We start from the raw sequence: 12,632 nt of genomic DNA, 5'->3' as shown, positions 1-12,632 counted from the left end.
AGGGCAACTTCCACAGGGTGTGGGGGGGGGAAACTGGGGGACTGGGAGTGATTTGCCCACTCCGCCACTGGATTGGCACCTGTTGGTTGGTCGAGTGGTCCCTTCTTCACCAATAACATTCTGATGCAGTCGTTTTCAAGACAGACTTGGCTTTCTCCTCAGAGCTCCAATTGTTTTTTGAATAGGGTGCCATAAATGCTTTGATTAGATAAACAGGGGCACATGAGTATTAAAAATTGTCTGTGAGATTGCAGCAAGATAGGACAGTGGAGTAAGAAGCTCCAAGCTCTGAATGTGAAAGGCAAATTCAGGATAGATGGCTGGAAGTGTGTTCACACGTCATGTGATAATCAGCTGGGACCAGTGTTCGGGATACTGATTGAAGCCAGTTGTTCCAACAAAAAGCAGATGCCAGAAGGGCTGCTTACTTTGGAAGAAAGAAAGCGACTAAAAGGTTTGATTGACCTTTATATCTGACCCACTTTGAAGCATTTTGCTTTCACATGCTAGCTTCCTGAATCTTTAAATAGTGATCCAAGGCTTCCTTATGTGAGTGCCTAGCCAGTTCTCCAAGGCTGCTGTGAGGTTTGGACTTGAGGATTGTGGTGGAACCCAAACCATGCATCAAGGAATAGGTTCATGGTGAGGTCACTGCCCCCTGATGGCAGTGCCGCTGGCATCTTGTGTCACTTTACTAGCGGTTCAGAGTAGAGAAAATGATTTATGTCTGTCATACATTTTGTGAACAGGATTTTCTTGGGCAATTTTTGTCAATGTTAGCAGATGCCATTACTGATGTGGAACAGCCTGGATAGAAGAGCAGCTGGTTCTGGAGCGCAGGATTTCAGTGCACAGCCTGGATGATGTATGGTCCTTCTTTGGTGGTGGAGGAAGCCACGATGTATCGTCTACTCTGTACTCTGGCTGAACATGCCAATGAAAGCTTCAGCCTCGCGCCTCTAGCGTTTACATGCTGGTCTCTGCCATCACCGATGATGGGAATGCCTTATCCTCCTGAGAGCTGTTTAATTGTCCACCATCGTTCACGACATTAATCTAATCTGATGGTTGTTGTGTTGCTTCGCTCTATGCTCTTCGCTTCACTCTATTTTTCCGGCTGTTTAGCACACACACAGTCCCATGGTGCAACTTCACTCGGCTGGCATCTAATCACTTTAGTTATGCCTGGTGCTGCTCCCAGCATGTCCTTGTGCACTCATGGAACCAGGACCGATCCCCAGGCTTGATAATAATGGTAGAGTGAGGGATATGTTGGGTTGTAAAGTTATTCTGCGGAAGGGACTCGTTTCTGCTGCTGCTGCTGATGGATCCTCAGTTTTGAACTGCTGCGTCTGTCCAATTTAGCACAATTGTAATGCCACACAGCATGACTGAAGAATCCTTGGTGTGAAGACAGGACTTTGTCTCCACAAGAATTGTGTGCTAGTCACTTCTATCAATTCTTTCACGGACGTGTATAGCTGTTGCAGGTACATTGGTGAGGGCAAGGCCAGGTGTCGATGTTTCACCTGCTCTACACCCAATCTTACAGCTTTGTTCCTTAGTCTCTCGTCTATGAGTCTCAGATTTATAGAGTATGGAAGGAGACCCCTTGGTTCATCTTGTCCATGCCGACCAAATCGGTGCACTGGGCTAGTCATATTGGTCTACACAGCCCTCAAAATCCTTCCTATCAAAACATCGGTCCAAATATATTTTTAAAGTGGTACAGCCTCCTCTGGCAGCTCACTGCTGATGGACATTGAAGTCCCCACCCAGCGTACACTCTGCACCCTTTGCTCCATTCAGTGGCAGAGCACTGATTCGATTCATCAGCACAGGTAATCAGGAGGAGGGTACCTTGCCCAGGCTTGACCTGATGCTGTGGGGTCTTGCAGAGCTGTTCCGTCCTGCCTGGGCATCACTGCGTGGCCATTCTCCTGAGAGTGGGGCAGCATCGTGTGCTGGGAGTCTGGTTATGTGAGTACAACCATGTCAGGCTTGAATGTAGGAAGCTCTCCTCGTTTAGACACCCGTTCCCAGATGTCCATGAGGACCTTCCAAGGTCTCAGATGTCATGCCGTTGGGTCAATTTTCCTCAAAGCTGGCACTCAAATTGGGAATTAATTCTTGGCTCCGTTCCTGCCTCTGTGTGACACTGTACCTGACCCGCCCCTTATTCTGCTGTGAGTGAAGGGGCTGCAAATGATTGAGCAGTTCACCCAGCAGTTAAAGACTCTGGATTAAGGACTGCACTGCTGCTGCAAAGTTGGCCTCTCCTGCACTTGGGCTGTAACCCTTCACAGCGAGTGGAACGTTCCACGGGGCCCTATCCCATCCCAATTCAGAGTCTTTTGCCTGGACCACTGCTGGAGCTTGGAGGTTTGCAGGAATAGTCCCGAGACTCCACAACTGGCGCCTGAACCCTGGTTGGCCTGTTGTGCCGGGTCACCCGCATGCCTTGTCAACCAGGCTGCGCTGTCGGGGGGAGGCTGGGTCCAGTTGTAAGCATTGAACTCTGGGCTCCTTCTCTGTTAGAATCATGTGTTTGCTATCAAATTGCAGGGGTTTGAGGGCTGGCAATTTAACCGATTGCTTGTAATTTGAAAGAAACAATGCTGGGTTAACCGTCAACTGGATGGGAAAAAAACAAATTGGTTAGCCCAACCTTGTGCCGCCAAAACATCTGGCTGTGATCCCCTCGTGAGCCACAGTCTGTAAATATAATGCTCAATATGCACAGCATTTGAAAGCGTTCTGAGATGTGGTTGGGCACTTTATTAGAGAAAGCTGTTTGCTAATAAGCTAATGTTGCTTAGAACCAGCATTCACCCTCCCCTGCTCACAGTCAAAGGATGCAGTGTTACAGATGGAGCACAGGTCCCAGCTATGGATCGCAAACCCTTGCTAGAAATTTATGAGCAGCTCTTTAATGAATTGAATTGAGTTGAATTGAATACATTTTATTAGCCAAGTATGTATACGTACAAGGAATTTGCCTTCGTGCTTTGCTCGCAAGTAACAACACGACATACAGTAAACAAATAAGAATAAAACATTATCATTTAAACATTTAATTTTTAAGAATGTAATTTTATAACAAAGGAACAGATATAACTTGATGACGTCACTTGGCGGTTTGCTTGCAGAGACGTGTGCCGAGATATTTTTCCTCTCATTGTCACTAGTTTACTTTAAAGGGAATTAGGCGTAGACAGGAATTATGCAAATTACATGAGCCTCAGGGCAAGTTGGTGTTGTCTGCTGCAGGAGTATCTTGGTGCACTGATGGACAGAAGCTCTGCCAGTGTAGCCCTGCGCTGTTCCATTTAGACTTTTATACTTCAGAGATACAGTGCGGAAACAGGCCCTTTAGCCCACGCAGACCAGCGATCACCCCGTACATTTGCACTATTCTACGTACTAGGGACAATTTACAATTTTTTTTACCAATGCCAATCAACCTACAAACCTGTACGCCTTTGAAGTGTGGGAGGTAACCGGAGCACCCAGAAGAAACACACGCATTCACAGCGAGAATAAACAAATTTATTACAGACAACACCCATAGTCAGGATTGAACCCAGGTCTCAGGTGCTGTAGGGCAGTAACTCTACCATTGCGTCACTTTCTTGAGTGACAATCAGGTTTAATTTTCTCTATTAACTCCAATTAAAATCTATATTGAGTCCAAAACCCAAAATACTGGAAAGTACAGAAGATGGAGGCACTGGGAACTGCAGATGCTGGAATCTTAAACAAAAAGCAGTGCTGGAAGAACTCAGAGTGTCAGGCAGCATCTGTGGAGGGATTGGACAGACAGCATTTCAGGTGGGGTGGGGGGGGGGGGGGGGGGGGCAGCTGGAAAAGAGAAATGAAGGTGGGACAGAGCCTGGTAAGTAATACGTGGATACATTTGGGGGAGTGGAGATGATTGGCGGATTGATGGCTGGAGGTGAAAAGGTGACAAAAGGGTGTCAAATACCCTTGACAGAAAGAAGGGAAGAGTGAAATGTAAGTTGGAGGGAGGGATATGGTAGGATGGGAACAAGGGGAGGAGTAAGAAGGGAGATAAATGGGAGATAGACACAAAATGCTGGAGTAACACAGCGGGTCAGACAGCATCTCTGGAGAAAAGGAATAGGTGACCTTTTGGGTCGAGGCCTTTCTTAAGAATGGGAGATGTTAGAATCTTGAATGGGGGTTGAGAGTACAAAGGAGGAGAAAGGGGAAGGATAATTGGGTTGGGCCTGGGCCTTCTCCATTGCCAGAGTGAGAACACAATCAAACTGGAGGAACAGACACTTATTTTCCACTTGGGTAGCTTACTGCCCAAAGGTATAAACATTGAATTTTAACCTCTTCCCCCCTACACTAGTGTGCAACCCCAGTCCACCTGCTTCTTTCCCATTGATATACTCATCCCCTATCCCAAGTCCCTCATTTCCCCTTAATCCCCCTGAGATCACCCTTATAGAAACATATAAAATTTCCTAGAGGATTGGACAGGGTAGATGCAGGAAAAATATTCCCGATGTTGGAGGAGTCCAGAACCAGGGGTCACATTTTAAGAATAAGGGGTAGGCAATTTAGGGCTAAGATGTGGAAAATCCTTTTCACCCAGAGAGTTGTGAATCTGTGGAATTCTCTGCCACAGAAGGCAGTGGAAGCCAATTCACTGGATGTTTTCAAGAGAGACTTAGATTGAGCTCTTAGGGCTAAGGGAATCAAGGGATATGGGGGAAAGGCCAGAATGGGGTACTGATTTTGGATGATCAGCCATGATCATATTGAATGTCGGTGCTGGCTTGAGGGGCCGAATGGCCTACTCCTTCACCTATTTTCTATGTTTCCATGTCCCCTTCCATCCATATCCCTCCCTCTGTCTTTACTTCACACTCCTCTCCTTTCATTATCTGATATCCTTTTGTCTCCTCTTCACCTCTTGATGTTTTGGGTCGGGATTCTTCCACAGACTGGTTGGAATCCCTGTTTCTACAAAGTTTAGAGGGATGTGGGCCAAACGTGGGTAGGTGGAACTAGCTCAGGGAGGCATCATGGTCAGCATGGACGAGTTGGGTTGAAAATCCTGTTTTGGTGTTGCCTAACGCTGATGAGGAAGAATTAGAAGCAAACAAGAATGGGAGACAGAGGACATTACCTCAGTATGTGCAAGCAGTGAATGGGTCAGATCCCAGAACTGGGATGGAATGAAGGGATGGACATGTGCAATGGAGATGATCAGGTAACCATGACCCTGGAGCCATTCTTTCGCCCGAAGATCCTGAGGTCTCCAAACAAGGGCAGGTTTGGAGGAAAGACACTGAGTACCAGAGGACTGGATGTGAGAGAGTTCTGGATGAGCTGAATGGGGTGGCGTGGTAAGCCTTCAATTATTGGATTCTTGTGGTAACAGAAAGTTGGAGTGAGAGTCTGAAGTAATAAAGGGGCCATGGGAAATGTAGAGAACTAAGATTTGGCATAAGAACAGAAGAAAATACAAGGAACGTACCAGGCCCTTGAAGCCTACTCTGCAGTTCAATGTGATCATGCTTGTTGTGCCCCAGGCATTATTTTCTGTGCCAGTTCCCCACAATCATCGATTCTCAGACCTTATGAGAAATGTATCAATAGTTTGAAATTCTCCAGTGTAGCACCCTTGGGACAGGACTGGTACCAAACCACAGAAACTTGGCACCACAGAAATTTGCCCCATTCATCTTCCTCTTAACCTTTTTTCAGTAAAGACACCCCCTGGGTCATGTAAAGATTACGAGAACAGGTTGTAATCTAAAATTACTGAATGGTGGAAATGTTTGACTGAAATTGGAGATTCCACTGGTAGGCTAATTAGCCACAGATTAGTACAAATCTTGGTTAATGTTGCTTGTAGAGACGTGTGCGCGAGATATTTCTCCTCTCACTGTCACTAGTTTGCTTTAAAGGGAATTAGGCGTAGACAGGAATTATGCAAATTACATGAGCCTCAGGGCAAATTGGTGTCTGCTCCAGGAGGATCTGGGTGCACTGATGGACAGAAGCTCTGCCAGTGTAGCCCTGCGCTGTTCCATTTAGACTTTTATACTTCAGAGATACAGTGCGGAAACAGGCCCTTTAGCCCACGCAGACCAGCGATCACCCCGTACATTTGCACTATTCTACGTACTAGGGACAATTTACAATTTTTTTTACCACCGCCAATCAACCTACAAACCTGTACGCCTTTGAAGTGTGGGAGGTAACCGGTGAACCCAGAAGAAACCCATGTATTCACAGCGAGAATAAACAAACTTATTACAGACAACACCCATAGTCAGGATTGAACCCAGGTCTCAGGTGCTGTAGGGCAGTAACTCTACCATTGCTTCACTTTCTTGAGTGACAATCAGGTTCAATTTTCGCTATTAACTCCAATTAAAATCTATATCGAGTCCAAAACCCAAATACTGGAAAGTACAGAAGATGGAGACACTGGGAACTGCAGATGCTGGAATCTTAAACAAAAAGCAGTGCTGGAAGAACTCAGAGTGTCAGGCAGCATCTGTGGAGGGATTGGACAGACAGCATTTCAGGTGGGGGGGGGGGGGGGGGCAGCTGGAAAAGAGAAATGAAGGTGGGACAGAGCCTGGTAAGTAATACGTGGATACATTTGGGGGAGTGGAGATGATTGGCGGATTGATGGCTGGAGGTGAAAAGGTGACAAAAGGGTGTCAAATACCCTTGACAGAAAGAAGGGAAGAGTGAAATACAGAAAGAAGAGGAAGAGTGAAATGTAAGTTGGAGGGAGGGATATGGTAGGATGGGAACAAGGGGAGGAGTAAGAAGGGAGATAAATGGGAAATAGACACAAAATGCTGGAGTAACACAGCGGGTCAGACAGCATCTCTGGAGAAAAGGAATAGGTGACTTTTTGGGTCGAGGTCTTTCTTAAGAATGGGAGATGTTAGAATCTTGAATGGGGGTTGAGAGTACAAAGGAGGAGAAAGGGGAAGGATAATTGGGTTGCTGGGAGGAATTGGTGTTTACCAAGAAAAGATGGAGGGCAGGGAAAGAGAGGATTGGTAAGATTTTGCATCTCTTCCAACCTCGTCTGCTGCATTTGGTGCTTCCGATGTGGCCTCCTTTACATTGGTGAACCCAAGAGTAGACCATTTTTCTGAACACTTGCACTTGGTCCACCTAGACCTTCTGGATCTCCTGGTTGCTACCCATTTTAACTCTCCTTTACATTCCCATTCTGACCTTTCTGTCATGGGCCTTCTCCATTGCCAGAGTGAGAACACAATCAAACTGGAGGAACAGACACTTATTTTCCGCTTGGATAGCTTATTGCCCAAAGGTATAAACATTGAATTTTAACCTCTTCCCCCCTACACTAGTGTGCAAACTTATCTCTTGCCATCTCCAATCAACCCCAGTCCACCTGCTTCTTTCCCATTGATATGCTCATCCCCTATCCCAAGTCCCTCATTTCCCCTTAATCCCCCTGAGATCACCCTTATAGAAACATATAAAATTTCCTAGAGGATTGGACAGGGTAGATGCAGGAAAAATATTCCAGATGTTGGAGGAGTCCAGAACAGTTTAAGAATAAGGGGTAGGCAATTTAGGACTAAGATGTGGAAAAAAAATTCACCCAGAGAGTTGTGAATCTGTGGAATTCTCTGCCACAGAAGGCAGTGGAAGCCAATTCACTGGATGTTTTCAAGAGAGACTTAGATTGAGCTCTTAGGGCTAAGGGAATCAAGGGATATGGGGGAAAGGCCAGAATGGGGTACTGATTTTGGATGATCAGCCATGATCATATTGAATGTCGATGCTGGCTTGAGGGGCCAAATGGCCTACTCCTTCACCTATTTTCTATGTTTCCATGTCCCCTTCCACCCATATCCCTCCCTCTGTCTTTACTTAACACTCCTTTCATTATCTGACATCCCTTTGTCTCCTCTTCACCTCTTGATGTTTTGGGTCAGGATCCTTCCACAGACTGATTGGAATCCCTGTTTCTACAAAGTTTAGAGGGATGTGGGCCAAAAAGCAGCCTCCCAAGCCACTGAACCAACTCTGAGAGATGGCTTGTTCCAGACCAAGTGTTGCTGCTTAGGGTCAGAGTTTAATCAGTCAAAGCACTTCGAAGCCCAAGTGAAATATGAATTGGGCCTTCTGCCATGCTGGAACTTGGTCCGGGGCCTGGGTTGAAATTCTCCAGGGGGGCCTTGGCCTTAGGTTGTGCCCCTCGAATGTAATTACAATGTGCATATGGATGCCAGTTGTTTTGGAGGGGTGAAAATTGATGCAGTTTAACTCCCTGCAGCAGGACTGCATCAAACTGAGGAGCCTGTGACTAGCTTCAAACTCTTTGTTAAAATATTTATGATGTAAAAAAAATGAGTCTGGGAAATTAGCCAGCAGAGAAAGGAAAGAGTTTGCAATAATATTGCAATACAGGCCACCCTGCAGCTAAGGAAGTATGTTATGAAGTATTTTAGTTGAAATCAGAATCCAGAATAGGAATGTTATAATGGCCATCCTTGCATTTTTGGGCAGCAGATGGTCAGATTGGACACTGTAATTGTGTGCATGGGCTACCATATGTGTGTGAGTACACTCTCAGAGGGAGAAATGGAAAAACACACCGAGATAGAGGGAGAGAGACTTGCAGACAGATTGAGGGGAATACTCATGCAGGGAGTGGGAGATTCATGCAGGACAGAAACCGGTCCTTTGGTCCACCATGTCTGTGCTGACCATCAAGTGCCTATCTGTACTATCCTTTCAATCTTGGACAGTAACCTACCATGTCTTGATGATTCAAGCACTTGCCCAGATGCATTTTAAATGTTGCGAGTATCTGCCTCCATCCCCCTCTCAGGCACTGCGCTTCGGATTTCAACCACCCTTATGGTGAAACAAATTCTTGCTTGGATCCCCTCCAAATATCTTACCTTAAAATTATAGCCTTTGATCTTAGAATAACTAGGAAAGATCAACGAGAGAAAGAGAGGAAATTTCCACTGAAAATCAGGAATTGGTAGGCTTGGGTTTGTTCTCAAGTTGAGTATCACCTTCTGCTAGTCACACCCAATAAAACTTGTATTCTACACAGTATAGTAACTGTCTCATCCCATGCCATGTTACTGATCCAGATCCTGGCTCAATGTCTGTCTAACACAGCCCCATATCCTGACACTCAGTCAAACTAATCTGGGTAAAGCCAGCACAACAGGACCCGATCTGGGTTGAATGCTAATGTTTTGGCAGAAACCAGACCTGAACTGGCTTGAACGGAATCCAATAAACGGAGTTTTTGGGAGACACAAAAAACCTGCAGATGCTGAAATCTGGAGCTTAGTGTGTTGAGCAGCATCTGTGGAGGTGGGGTGACGGTTAACATTTTCGCTGGGTCCTGCACCAGGACTGGTGCAGTTTGCAAACTTTATTGAATGTGGGCAGTAGGTATTGAATGCGGAGGTTGGAAAATCATATTACAGCTGTGTAGGACATCAGTAAAACCACATTTTGGTTGGCGAATGGGTTGAGTGTGGTTGACCATTTTAGACGAGTGGGCTTGCTTTGATTGCCGTTATTTTATCTCACTTTTCGCACACCACTGTAAATTCACCAAGTCTTGCCTCTCTCCCTGCAGATTTAAGTCTCCTTTGGGCGCTGGTCACTGCTGACTCACTATGCATCCATCTCGAGGAACTCCATAATAAGCTGCAGTACAGACAACGGGTCAAGTACACGGTAAATGGTGCTACACTTTGCAAGAGCATGTTCCCCCCATGGAAGCCTCTGACAATGCTTTAGTTCCCAAATTCACCAGGTGGAGAAGTGGCCAATTCCTCTGACCCACTCTGGGATATTAGTTTATTTTCCCCCCACCCCATTCCCACCTGTTTGCCGATCCCTGCCACGTGGAGTTCTTTGCTTGGCTGTGGTGCTTGTGCACGTACCAATGGTGTTGTGGTTGGGCTGTTCGAACTTGGGGCCATCGTAGCTAATCCTGTCCCCGAGTGTGGTACTGGCAGCGAATGGGGGAACTGAAACAGCATGACAGCATAAGGTAATGGGGAGGTGGTTTCCCAGTAAAGTACCTGATCTGAGTTTGTGCTGAAAGTGGGACTATTTCCATTGTCCACAATTACCCTCTTCCCATTTTGAGCAGAAGTTCAGGAGTCTCCCTCTTTCCCAGTCCATTTTTGCTGTATGAGTTTCCTGCTGATGTAAACTGTCATGGGTTCTGGGGATGATCTTTGCAGAGTGGGCCCCCATGCAGTCTGTCAGATTAGACCACAGCTGCCAGGACATGGGTGCTCCACTTTAGCTGAATGTGGTACATTTGGTGATCTTTCACTTCAGATTATAATTGGAGCAACAGCATGCTGTAGAGTTAAGCTGTTTATGTGGATTTAATGATTGGTTTCATTTCATTTGCAGAAAGATTGCTTTCCAATTAACTACGCTGTGCAAGTTCACTATGAAGATATTTATCGAACGATAAATGTTACTCGCATGGTAGGTTTGAATGCAAAAAGATCAGCCTCTCTTTCCTGCTTTTCCTAACATGTCTCTGGATTGTGAACCTCTGAGCTATGAATCCAGTCCTCCTCCTGCATCCTGCAACTCTCCATCTGTGTCCCTCTCAAGCTGGGTTCCAGAATGATGGGTATGTGGCGTTGGGGGGAACTTCTCTCCACTCTCCAGCTCCCATTCCCTCCTCCCACCCACTGAGGGACCATCTTCATGTTGGAGCACTTTTGTTTTAGTATGTGGCATGCAAAACTCTTTCTGGAGTACACTGCTTTATTTACCACAAGCCATATCACGTTGCCATGGTTGTGCTTGGGAAGAGGAGTTGACTCATTGGATGTAAAACGACTTGCTTAGTGGGACATGCATAACAAACTCGGGTCATCATGAGAGTGCTTCATGCCTCCAAGAAACCTTTGGAGCATTGACCCTATTGTAACTATCAAACAAAAGACATCAAATTCACTTACATGTATGTCTAACTTTAATACTCTTTCGTGGTGCTGGCTCGAAGGGCCGAATGGCCTTCTCCTGCACCTATTGTCTATTGTCTAATAATGTTTAACAGTCAGGAGTATTTGGTAGGTTTTGCTGCTTTGTAGAGATTGAATCCCATGTTTAGTTTGAATCTGGCCAGTTACTTATGTATTCTCATCTTTATCTTCCATTTGCTGCCTGCCCGACCCATTTTGTACCCAACTTCTGGAGGTTTTACTGATCCATTCTTACAGCTTTTGCCTGCCGAATCACAAATTTGCAATGCCCTGATAAATGTGCACGAGGACTTCCTAAAACTCTAACCTTTGGAGAGATCAAACCTCACCTGCATACTTCCAACATTTCCAGTTTTTGTCAAAGAATGCCAACAAGTTAACATTTCAGGTGGAATTTGTAGTTCAGCGTTGCTTGTAGTCAGTTTAATGAAAACTGCTTGGACAGTCTTGTATTTGCTCAACAATAACTGATGATAGGTGGAATGAACGCCAGCCTTTCTGTCAGGAAATTGTGCAGTACAGGCTGTTCCTTCCATTGCTGCTTCTTTGAGAAAGCTATTCCAGGAAATAGAACAGTACAGCACAGGAAAAGCATTCGGCCCACCATGCCTGCACCAATCATGATGTCAACCTAAACTAATCTCATTTTTCTGCACATGGACCATATCCCGCCATTCAGGTGTCCTTTTAGATGTTTCTCAAATACTGATATTGTATCTGCTTCCACCACTTCTCTTGGCAATGCGTTTCAAGCATTTATCAAGGGGAGTAACTCATCTTAGACCTATGTCAGTTGGTCCCTTACTGGGAACCACCTCTGTCAATGGGTTAAAGACTCTGTCTATCAAACTTGTCAACAACTCTTCATTTTATATACTTCTATCTGCTCGCCCCTCAACCTCTGACACCCCAGCACAAATAATCCTGGTTTGTTCAACTACTTCTTATCACTGATCCCTCTAATCCAGGTAACATCCTGGTAAACCTCTTCTGCATCAACTCCAAATCCTCCACATCCTTCCTGTGATAGGGTGACTAGAACTGTATACTATGCTCCACATGCATCCTACCTACATTATACACAGCTACAACATGTCTTCCTAATTTTTTTATACTCAGTGCCCCGACCGATGAATAAATTCTCCTTGACTCCTCCGATTACTCTGTTAGATTGGAGCATGTGTGTGAGTATTCGGCAATCTAACCACGTCGATCCTCTGAAGCACTAGGGAATGAGCCTGAGGGGATGGACTTTAAATACTTAATACCAAAGAATGCATTTTATAGAGAGTTCAAGCTGACTGGGATTGGAGAAAGATTATCTACGTGAGAGGCCAGTAAAACCACACATAGCTCGATGTAACGTGGCAGGATGCTGATTTTCTGCTGGTTTTTTTCACCAAGTAGTATTTAGTTTTCAAATAAAGTCTGAAGTCCTGAACGCTGAAGTGTAAATCAATTGCCATTTGCTTCTGCTATCAGGTAATTAATATTCATCACAATAATTTCACTTTTGGGCAGCACATTGGCACAGCGGTAGAGTTGCTGCCTCACAGTGCCAGAGACCTAGGTTCGATCCTGACTACGGGTGCTGTCTGTATGGAG

General features: G+C 45.5%; 1 protein-coding gene across 4 annotated transcripts in view; it reads left to right on the top strand.

Annotated features, from left to right (window-relative positions):
- The window catches only part of il34 (interleukin 34), a 60,526-nt gene that overhangs the window by 30,340 nt on the left and 17,554 nt on the right, over positions 1-12,632 (top strand). For all 4 annotated transcript variants that reach the window (XM_078401714.1, XM_078401711.1, XM_078401713.1 and 1 more), the window contains exons 3-4: positions 9,647-9,747; positions 10,441-10,518. In XM_078401714.1, coding sequence (XP_078257840.1) covers positions 9,647-9,747; positions 10,441-10,518 — 179 coding nt within the window. The remainder of the gene's footprint in view (positions 1-9,646; positions 9,748-10,440; positions 10,519-12,632) is intronic.

Source organism: Rhinoraja longicauda, chromosome 6 (genome assembly GCF_053455715.1).
Source record: "Rhinoraja longicauda isolate Sanriku21f chromosome 6, sRhiLon1.1, whole genome shotgun sequence".
Classification (NCBI taxonomy): Eukaryota; Metazoa; Chordata; class Chondrichthyes; order Rajiformes; family Arhynchobatidae; genus Rhinoraja; species Rhinoraja longicauda.
The sequence above is the reverse complement of the archived record's forward strand: the minus strand, read 5'-3'. Positions and strand labels throughout refer to the sequence as shown.